This window comes from Marmota monax, unplaced genomic scaffold (genome assembly GCF_021218885.2).
Source record: "Marmota monax isolate L192 unplaced genomic scaffold, Marmota_monax_Labrador192_F-V1.1 WCK01_AAM20220418_F8-fsc00010, whole genome shotgun sequence".
Classification (NCBI taxonomy): domain Eukaryota; kingdom Metazoa; phylum Chordata; class Mammalia; order Rodentia; family Sciuridae; genus Marmota; species Marmota monax.
In genome coordinates, this window is record NW_026692321.1 from 18,749,613 (window position 1) to 18,760,550 (window position 10,938).

A 10,938-nucleotide genomic window follows, 5' to 3' on the forward strand; every position below is an offset into this window, starting at 1 on the left:
CAACCATGGCCACTGTGTAATTTCATCACCACAGAATATTTTCATCACCACAGGAGGAAGCTCCATCCCAGAGGTAGTCATCCCCACCCTCTCTACCGCAGCCCCTGGCAGCCGCTGATCTACTAACCTTTCTGTCCCTATAGACTTGCCTCTTCTGAGCAATTCATATTAATGGAATCATATGATATGTGGTCTGACTTCTTTCACTTAGCATAATGGTTTCAAGACTTAGGTTTAATTTGCTTTTCCCTTGGTAGCTTCTTAAAGCCAAAGCCTAAATCATAGATTTTACCCTTTTCTTTTTCTACTATATGTTTTAAAATTATAAATGTGGATATGTTGTATTTTTGTTATCATTAAGTTAGAAACATTCAATAATTTCTCTTTTGTTTTCTTCATTGATCATAGGTTATTAAGAAGATCATTTAAAAATTTTTAAATATTTAGGGCTTTTAAAGATATCTTATTGCTATTGATTTCTAATTGAATTCCGCTGTGGTCAGAGGACAACTCTGTAGGATGTCAGTCTTTTGAGATATAGTGATAGTTACCCAGCATGTGGTCTGTTAAGGTGAGTATACCATGTGTGATTAAGAAAAATGCGTATTCTTCAGTTTTGAGGTATAAGGTCCTAGAAATGTCAATTAGGTGAAGCTGGTTGACAGGGTTGTCAAATCTTCCATCTCCCTGATTTTCTCCCTGATTTTCAAACTTTTCTTCCCTATGAGGAGCTCAGTTTCTTAATAACAGTTGCATGAAGGAATTTAGTTCAAAATGAATTGTCTAAAAAAGTAGCTGTGTGTAAGTTCCTTGAGTAGTGTGTTCTCTGAAAATCAGCAGCAGCTCACGGAGCCATACTTGGGAGACCAGACTCCCTGGGCTTCCTACAGGGAAAGGCTGCTTTTCCATTGTCCCATCTCTCAGCTAAATGGAGGCCCCTTCTCTCTAACCCTTTGTTTTACATGAATCTTATTCAAATATCATTTCTACCTCCACTTGCCTCCCTTCTCCTATCCTGCTAACACCAGGTGTACACAGCATAGACTCAAGCTCAGGTCATGGGCTCTCCCGAGAGGCAGGAACAGGACGGAGCTCCTAAGCCCCAACCCTCTCTGGCTTGACTTAGACCCTTACTTCCTCCTGGTGCTTACTCTGACTTTGCCAAGTAACCAGAGTCACTGGTGCCCATATTTTAGATCTTAGCAGAGAGACAGAGAGGGAATTTGGAGTTTCTCTTGGAGCCTAGGACAGTACCAGCACACATTTAGCAACTGCTGGGTTCTAGGTTCTCCCAGTAGTGGGACAGATGGAGGAACTTGTGGTTCTAATGATCCACAAGCTGTGCAGGGTACCCATTCTCTGCCAGGCGCTGGGAACATAATGAAGTATGATGGGAGGGTAACTGTTTTTACACCCCCAAATGGGATACAAATATTGTCAAAGCTGCAGTGCTGATTTTACCCTAAATTTCAACTTTATTAAAAAAAAAAAAGGTCAATGAGTGAAAACCAACCTCCAATTTTGCATATGAGAAAAATAAAATAAAATAGGAACAAAGACTTTTAAACCAGTATGTAGGGAGTGGGTCTGTCTCTGTGGGAAGCAGTCAGTGGGTTGAGGGTATCATATGATATTCTCTGTCTCAGGAGAACTTTCTGGAACTGTCAGTGAGAGAAATGGATCACTGCCTGGTGATGTTTGAGCCTCAGGCTGCAGAGGAGCCCTGTCACTTTCTCACACTTCTGTTTCAGGTCTGCTTGGTGCCAGGCACAGTGCTGGCCCTGAAGAAGCAGCCGAGGTGCCATCCCTGACGGTGCCCACCTGGATGGTCATGGCTCCAGGAGCTTTCAGCCCGACATCTCCACGTCTACCAGAGTTCAGGGTTTATTAATAGGTAGGAGTCAGGAAGAGAACCAGCTAAGGTCATCTCCTAAATCCCTGCATCTACATTGGTCCCCAGGACCACAATCTGCTCTGCTCCTGCACAGAGGCACCTGCCCTGCCCTCTTGCCCACTCCCCAGTCCCAGCGCTGCCCTTCCTCTCAATACCAGGTCATCCCTTTCCTCCATCCCCACAGCCCTGGCTGCACTCCCTGACTGCAGTCCTGACCCCCAAGAGTTCTTTCCAAATCCAGATCTTAGCATCCACTCTCCTGCTAAGAGGTTTGGTGTCTCCTATTTCCTTACAAAGCCAGGTTCAAAGGCCTTAGTGTGACACTGAAGCATTGAAGACCCTCTGTGTTCCCCTCTGCCTGGAATGGGGCCTTTCCTCGGCTTTGTCTTTGCCAAAATGCTATGGTCCCTCCAGGGCCAGCTTAAATAGTAACCACCCTGTGCTCAGGGAGGACTCCCTCCTGGGCCCTGCCTACCACTGGCTGCTTGTTGGTCCAGGATGGCTAAGACACACCAGGGCCTCTCTACCTTTCCTGAACCCCTCCTGGATCACTCTGCAGGCCACCTTATGGTCTCCTCGTCTCAGCAGGGTTCCCTTGCCATGTTCTGACTTGGCCCCTACCTCTCTCTCTATAGTATCTGGCATCCACTCACAACGCCTGTTGTGCCTTCCCCTTGAGGGCAAGAACCATGTCTGGCTCACTTCTTACACTCCTCCCAGGGTATAGAAGAGTGCCTGGCAAATAGTGGCCTTCGGTAAATATTTGTTACTGGAGACGAATGAAAGTCCAGGTGAATAAATGATCAGAGCCCTGATTTACAAAACACATTAAAATGAAACTTTTAATAAACTGGCAATCCATGACATTGATGAGATAATTAGGAAATTTATCACCGGTTATTTGATAGTATTAAGGAATTGGTATTTTTTTCGGAATGATAAAGTAGGTAGCTTTTTAAAATCCTTATCTTTCATAGCTATGCTCTGAGTATTTACAGATATAAATATGGTATTTTTTTCTTTGAAATAATTTGGGGTGGAGAATGGAAAGGGAGATAAAGGAAACAAGCTTGGCATAGTTGATAGTCTTTGAAAATGGATGGGGTTATTCCCCCTACTCTTGTGTATATTCAAGGCATTTTATTATTAAAAAAAATCAAAAGGAAAGAAGTTTCAAACTCAAGGATGGGTGCAGGTGGGAGAGAGGAAGCTTTCCTATTAGTAGTAAAGGCGGACGGGAGAACCCAGCCTCAGCTGTTCTGGAGATCATCTGAGAGTCTGCTCTCTCTGGATGTTTCCAGCAGCTTTCTTGCTGTACAGCAGAGGACGATTTTTACAATCATTTTTATAGCATGAAAATATACTCCTCTTATCAAAGCAGGAAGAGGCTGGGGAATTTTCTGGGTGCAATGTCTAGTCTCAGCTGAGTCTGCATTGGCTTGGGCTTGCTCTGGGTAGGAAGAGGAGGGAACATCACCACCTGGGGCTTGAGGCAGAGAAGGCTTCCCTGGGGGTGGGAAAGGGCCCTGTGTGCGCTGGGAAGTGTGGAGGGCCCAGGGCTGTGTCCTATGTGTTAATGGCGAAAGCACAGAGCTGTGTACACCGCCTGCAGAGGCTGTCCTGAGGGACCCCCTATCTCCTACCATTAGCGGGGGCAATGCTCACCCCTGTTCTCCAAGGGTGGTGGTACTAGGCTGGGGCAGAGTCCACTCCACATGCAGGCCCAGATAGCCAGGATCATCTCAGGGGTGGGGCACTGGGATACTCTGCCTCCATTACCAGGGATGGCAGAGAAATTTCCAGATAGAAGTTGTATTTATCATCAAGAGGGACAACTCCCCCATTTCACAGGGGGAAATAAATCTAATTTGGAATCTGAGATGGTCCCTGCAACAGCAGTACAGGGCAGGGCCCAGTCTCTTCCCAGCAGTCACCAGTAGCTTTGCTGTGGCTTCCCAGCCATTGTTCTCAGCTGGGATCCCCTCTCTGCAGGTCCTGGTATCCCCCAAGATGGCTTGGCCTTCCTGTCAACCCCTCCTTGCCTCTCTTTCTGCATCTCCATGTGGACAAGCAGGCATTTCTTCCAAGACCCAGTTCAAGAGCTCCTTGTTCCAGCCCATCTTGCACCTTACCCCTCCCCTGAGCCCCCCTCAGCCCCTGTGTGTCCTGCATGGTTTCCTGTGGTGGGACTGTGCAGTCTCCACCCTGTTCCCCGTGCCAACATAGCAAGCTTCAGGAAGAGCATGCTCAGTGAAGAGGGAGGGCCACAACATCCCCTCTTGCTTCCCACCTGTGGTCCAGAACTGGATCCCCCAAAATTTGCCAGAGGATGAGGTCAGCCTCCCTCTGGGGCCCTGGAAGATTCTCTGAGCTGGTGAGGTCAACAGAGGGAGGATGAGACAAAATTTTTGGTTTTTAGCTCCTGGGACCTCTTTTAGTTCCTTGATCTCCCTTGGACAGAAAGTTCTAGTTGGAGTTCACAGTTGTGGAGCTGAGCCAGAGAGTGGCTGTGCCACAGTAGAAGAATTTAAACCCATTCAACAGAGAATGCCTCAAGGACAGAAGCCATTTCTTACTCATCTTGAGGAGCAGCTGGTGCTTAGCACAGAACTCAGTAGATATCTGGTCTGTCTCAAAGGGGCACAGAAGTAGTGCACACAGAAGCGTAGCCTGTCCCTAAAATACAGCTGTAGGAGGCTGTATACAGAATGCTGCAAGGGGACAGAAGCCTTCCTGGAGGAGGTGGCATGTGAGCCGGGCCTTGAAGGATGCCCAGAGTTAATGGAAATTCTCAAGGTGGAGGGTGGGGATCATTCTGGACAGAAGAAATGGTCTTAAGTTTTTGTGGCAATATTAAAAGGTCAGCCTCTCTGGGGACTGGCCGTGTAGTGGGAATGCAGTGGGGTGGGCTTTGGGGTGGGGATGGGAGAGAAGGAGCAGGGATGAACCCCCAGAGAAGCCTTGCCCAGGTAGTCATCTGTGACAGTGGCCAGTCCATGTGTATTGCGTGGCACTAAGGTTCAGCCTTCAGTTGTCACTGTCTCACCCAAAACATCCTCACCCTTATGTTTTGGCAAGAATGCTCAAGGAACGGAGGGTGACAGGAGATGACAGGGCTGGCTGGCTCCAACAGTCTGTCACTCACTCTTGTTCTCCAGCAGCCCAAGCCCCCATGTCCGGGGGCTCAAGTGGCTGAGCACTGGGCACAAGGGTGGGCTAGAACTTAGAGGCCCTGCCCACCCTGCATCCCATGGCCCTCTGATTGATGCAGCAAATTAATTTATAGCTGAGAAAGGATAAGACTGAAGTGAACACTTCCCCTTTCCCTCAGGGGGTCTGGGGAACTTGGAACCAGTATCTCCTCTGACTGATCACAAATTTCTGGATTCTTCCTGCTAAATCACCACAGTGGTTGTGCGTGTCATGAAGCACTGTGCCGCATTCAAAGCGGTTTGCTCCCTCTGAACTGTTGTTGGGGTTGTACTTTTGGGGAGCTTATCGTTGTCAACTGCTGGATGCAGAAGGTGAATGGCTGAGGCCTTTCTGTAACAAAGGATTATTTCTGGAAATCTGCTTGTCTTCTGCCTATATTGCTGCCTGCCCAGCCCCCTTCCCCAGGAGCTCTGCCTATAGCTATCTGCAAATGTAGAGCCTAGAAATGGATTTCTCCACTCCGCCTGCAGGGACCAGGCTGCAGATAGGCTAATTCCTGGGTGGTCAGCCTCACTGCTCAAAGGAAAATTTGGGTCTCAGATGGACAGGTGCTTACCCCAGTTGACCCTGGAGGAAAAAACAGAGCTTACAGGATTGAGCAACCTGGGTGAGGTCCTACACCTCGGCCTCCCCACTAATCCCAAGCAGGTCTCTCTATACTTTGTTTCTCTGCCTGAAATGGGACTAACCCTGCTCAGCCTGGACTGTCTTATCACAGCAATGTGGGGGCCGAGCAGCCAGGCACCGGGCCGTATGTAGAACACAGGGCCGTGTTTCATGGATCAAATAGCAGATTTGCTTCTCCGAAAGCCAGTGTGAGCCGGCAGGTGGCCCACAGGGTGCTGCAGAAAAGGTGGGCATGGGTTGGGCTGGGAAGCAACAGGCTGCCAGCCCAGCTTGCCTGTCCCTCCTCCCGCCAATAGAGTTGCTGCTGTCACCTCCACCCCCACCCTACTCTATGCACAGCAGGCTGCAGCCGGGCAACCCAAGGCCTGTGAGGGGGTGCTAGGGGTGGCCAGGACTTCTGTTGGAGCATTCTGCGGGGGCTGCCACATCTCCCGTCCCTCCTGGTAGAGTTACAGATACTGCGTGCAGCCTGGGCCCAAGGCTCACTTGGTCTTCAATGTGGTAGCTCTCTCAGCCTCCCCCATCTCTGCCCCACTCTTACTCCCCTCTCTGGGTACGAGGGGCCGGATCTGGTGAGGAGTACGTTGAGATCCCCTGGACCAGAGAGTTGGGCTGTGGCCAGGCAAACAGCCAAGGTGGGTGGGCAAAAGGCAGAGGGCAGCCTGGCCTGCCTGTCCCTGCTTGACATCCTGTGTCCTGGAGAAGTCCCACCTGCCTCCGTGGCCCTGCCTGGCTCTGGGGTCTCAGTTCCTGCAGCTTCTCCAGCCTTGTGAAGCCTCTGTCCGTTCCTGCATTCCAGCTCTTTCCCAGCCTTGAGCATGCTGTTCCCTCTGCCTCCCGTCATCATCTCCTACCCTTGCTGCCTCCTGCTGATTCCTTGAGCTCCGGCCAGCTGAGTGCTGCCTCCTCCTGGAAGCCTTTCCTGACTGCCACCCCACTGGGATTAGTGTGTTGCTTCTGCAGTTTATATGCTGCTCTTGTCCCCAACCTCTCACACAGCTGTCCTGATTGTCTCTCCACTGGTGCTCCTGCCCCACCAGATCGGGCTCCTTGAGGCCAGGGCCTGGGTCATGCTCAGCTGTTCCCAGCCCCCACCTTGGTAGATTGTAATAAGGGGTCACTGAACACCTTGGTTGAAGGAGGATAGGAAGAGAATTGACAGAGGAGGGGCCAAGGGGTTGCAGGATCCCAGGAAAACAGTAGATCTGAGAGAAGCCACAGTATCCCTACCATCTCCATTGTCCTGGGGCCTGGAGAGTCCCTAGCTGCCTCAGTTTCTACCAGCTACCCTGCTTTTCCAAGTCCACACCTCTTTATTGAACCCAAAGAAATCAACCTGAGAGAGGGGGTGAAGGGACCAGGAAGACTCTGCAGGGCTGGGCCTTTCAGTTCTGGGTCCCTGAGCTCAGTGGGAGGTTCCTTGCTTCTGCCTCCCTGAGCAGAGGGTTCTGCACCCAGCCAGGGTGCTGGCACGTTGGCAGGTGCAAAGAGAGACACGTGGAAAATCAGGGCACCCTGATTTTCAGGGCCGGTCAGGCCAGGGACAGATGGCTAGAAAGGAAAAGCCTCACGGTGCCAGTCCCTGCGAGAACTTTGCCATCCATTCTTCCAGCCCTGCCCTACCCCATCAGCCACCACAGCACAGGCTGGGCCAGCTTGTAGAGCTGACGTCCCTCTGGGATAGGGGCTTCCCTACCTCGGAAAGTCACTTTGGCAATCCGGTCGCCCCTGCCCCGCAGCTCGGAGACGGTCTTGAGGTGGACGAGCAGGGCCATGCTGGCAAGGACAGCCTGGGCACTGGTAGGCAAAGCAGCGTGGAGGGAGTAGCTGGCGGAGCGTGGCTTGCACACCTCCCTCTTCTCCCCACTGCCGCTGCCGCTGCCTCCTCCTGCTGATGCTGCCCACAGAGACCAAGGCAACCGAGCTGAGCTGCTCCTTCCAGCGACTCACAGAGCCTCCCAGCCTCGCCAGCCCCCGCCCCTCTGAGCTGTCAGCCCAGCATGTGTTACTGTGTGTGTGTGTGTGTGTCTGTTGTGCCCCAGTGAGCAGGCGGGGAGTGCACACAGAGTTGGAATTCATTATTCAGCAGTGCTGGCTCCCATATAAAGCCCTGTCCGGCTTTAGGTATCTCCTCCCAGCAATTGGAGTGGAGGCTCCTACTAGCTCCTTGGCAGGGCTGAGCAAGCTCTGCTATCAAGAGCAGGTAGATGGCAGTGGACGTGGAGTGGGAGCACCCTCTTCCATGGGGATCAGGAACTTCGTGATTTGTGTGCACGGAAGCTGGGCTGTGGCACTGAAGTTTGGGGATGGTCCACTCTGCCTCCTGCACCAAGTTGACCACCTGTGTCACTCATGCCTGCAAGGCTCAGGGAACCTGGACGAGCCAGGCTTGGCTGCTGTGGATGGATGGCACTGTGCCGTAGAAATCCTAATCCAAAGCCTCCTGGATAGAAAACTATCATTAATCGGATAGCATTAGGGCAATACCTAGTGGGGTCCCTCAGAAATACAAGCTTTATGAGAAGAAGAGACCACCTGTCCCCTGCCCTAAGATCATGTCCCTGAGAAGCTGGGTTTTGATTTCTTATCATGGGAGCTGAATCCTGGGAGGCAGAGAGGTTGGGGCTGCAGACCAGACTGGCGGCAGGGGACTGGAGATGCTTGCAGTAACAGCTATAGAGGCTTCTGTTCTGCAAGGGGTGGTGCTTAAAGACCAGGCATCCAACCCAGGGCTAGGGATGAAGAAGGCTAGGGCAGGGGAGACAGGTGGTCACAGGAGGAGGACTGTCCTGCTTCCTGCTCTAATCAGCTGCTAGAGGCCAGAGAAGGGAAATCTGTGGCAGAATTTACAAGGAACAAAGGAGAATGGTCCCTCCTTTCCTTCAGGAGGGGCTTGTAGGGAAAGTGACCCTGGAGGCCGGGATTCCAGTCCCTGGAAACTGTGCAGGGTCTCTGCATCCTGGCTTTGCCATTTTCTCTCTTTTTTTTGGGGGGGGTTATTGGGAATTGAACTCAGGGGCACTCGACCACTGAGCCACATCCCTATTCCTATTTTGTGTTTTATTTAGAGACAGGGTTTCACTGGGTTGCTTAGCTCCTTGCTTTTGCTGAGGCTGGCTTTGAACTCGTGATCCTCCTGCCTCAGCCTCCCGAGCTGCTGGGATTCCAGGTGTGCGCCACCAAGCCTGGCACTCTTGTCATTCTGTCTTGGTGGTATGTCTTCCACCCCCCACCCCCCCAATCTCCTGGCCTCAATTCCTCAGGTGCCCATTCCTGGGGGTGCCTCTGCATGTGCACCCAGGCAAACTTAGGATCCTCCTCTGTGTGGCTCCTGCCCATCTCATCTCACAGCATGCGAGGCTGCTCCACTTGCCTCTATCCCCCAACCTGGTGCATAGTATCTTTGCACCCCAGAGCTTTATAGGGTATTCTGTACATAGTAGGATACCCAATAAATATCAATAGGATGAAAGGGTGAATTTGATGACCTACTAACAAAGTCTAAAGGTTTAAAAAGAGAAATTTTAAACTTTTACAGTGTACTCCCTTGAATTCTGCAGCCTGAGTAACTTGCAGGATGTTTCCTTGATACCCTTAACCCCCATTCAATACCTAAGGCCCTCTGTGCCCTTCCCAAGAGCCTTCTCTTCTCTTTCTAGATGTTTCCTTAATGCTATCCTTATTCCTTATTTCTTTCTATTTGTTCTTTTTCCTTATTTTTCTTTCTTCCTTCAATTCCTGCTCCTCCCATATATTCACCTTTTCCACACATTTTTAACCATATGAAATTAGGAATTGTCTTGGAAAATTGCATTTATTGAATAGAAATGAATGTCTAACCTTTTAACATCCTGGTAAGTTCAGTGTCTTTTTTTAAAGAAAACCAATTTCTCTTTAGCATTTCTCACCCATGAGGCCAGGTGATCTGTGTTTATAAGGCTTAGCAGTACTTGACAGAAAAAGACCTCTTCCTGAGGTCCTCTGGAGGTTTCTCCTGAAAGGGGTGAATTTCAGAAGACTTCTTTTAGCCCTGTGCCTCTTTAGGAAAAGCGCACAAACCTGCCGTGGGCAAGGCATTGATTGAACTTTGCTGAACTTCACTTTCTGCATCTGTAAAATGGCACATAGCATCTCAGCTTAGTTAGCTGACCCTTCTGAGACAAGCCAGATACTGGGCTGAACCCCAAGTGGAAGAGCTGAATGGACTAAAATATGCACAAGTAGGCACAGGGTAATGGAACTGTGAGCAGCCCCATCGGGGTCATTGGAAAGCCTTCCTGAAGTAGTCACATCTGAGTCCGGGATTGCTCTTTCAACATTTTTCCTAACATTTTTCTTATTGTAGTGCATGTTCCCCAAGGAGACTTCAGGAAAAAATAGATATGACTGGATTCTGAAGGATGGGTGGCCATTCCTTCCACTTATATCCCTGTGGCTCCTTCTCCCACCAGGTCTCAGTTCTGCTTTTTGTGCCTCTTGCAAGCCTGTGGCTCCTTCCAGTTTCCTTGTCACCTGTCAGAGAGCATCTCTGGAGAATTCTGGTTGCAATGGCATCCTGCGAGCTCATTAGTGTCTTCACCAGCTGCCATTTACAGAGTCCAACTCTGCAGGTGATGCTTCTCTTCTGACCTCTGAGAGGAAGAGATGGACTGTGAGCAATGAAGGCAAACTGCAGGCATTCTTAATTGATTCCAGAATTGCTTCCAGGGAGGGAGGGTCTGGGTCTAAACCACAGACAGCATGGCACTTTGGAAGCTGTCCCATACGCTTAACCCTCATGCAATACATAAGATCCTGGCTCTGCCCAGCACACTGCCTAGGGCTGATAAGAGGATGGCCTGGAGAAGTCCAGATGTAGAGGCCCAGGGAGGCTTAAGATAAAGCAAAGCTCACAGGGATCCTCAGATGATTTGCTCTGTGGGGCAAACACCAACACTGCAGACTCCAGGGCCCCAGTGAACTGTGGATTGGAGACTAATGGAAATCACGGACCCAGACATTTTTGTAATTTGATTTTTGACCCTTACTTATAAAACTACTTTTGTGGAGCAGCTTGAGGAACAAAAGGAGGGGGAGAGGAAGTTTCCAGGGAGAAAAGAGATTAATGAGAAAAATGCCCCTCTGCCCAAAGGGCATGCACACGCCCCCTCCACACTCTTAGAGAGTCCTAGGCAAACACACCAAGCGGGGCCTACTGCAGAGCC

General features: G+C 50.3%; 1 protein-coding gene across 6 annotated transcripts in view; it reads right to left on the bottom strand.

The window, feature by feature from the left end:
* Nucleotides 1-10,938, bottom strand: part of Otof (otoferlin) — a 197,738-nt gene that overhangs the window by 76,831 nt on the left and 109,969 nt on the right. For 2 of the 6 annotated variants that reach the window (XM_058578425.1, XM_058578423.1), the window contains exon 1: nucleotides 7,431-7,584. The exons of 1 other annotated variant lie outside the window; for it this stretch is intronic. In XM_058578425.1, the coding sequence (XP_058434408.1) occupies nucleotides 7,431-7,509 (79 nt within the window). In that variant the 5' untranslated portion in view covers nucleotides 7,510-7,584. Of the gene's footprint in view, nucleotides 1-7,430; nucleotides 7,586-10,938 lie in introns of those variants that run through there. 3 more of the 6 variants (XM_058578427.1, XM_058578426.1, XM_046441419.2) reach the window with 2 other exon arrangements.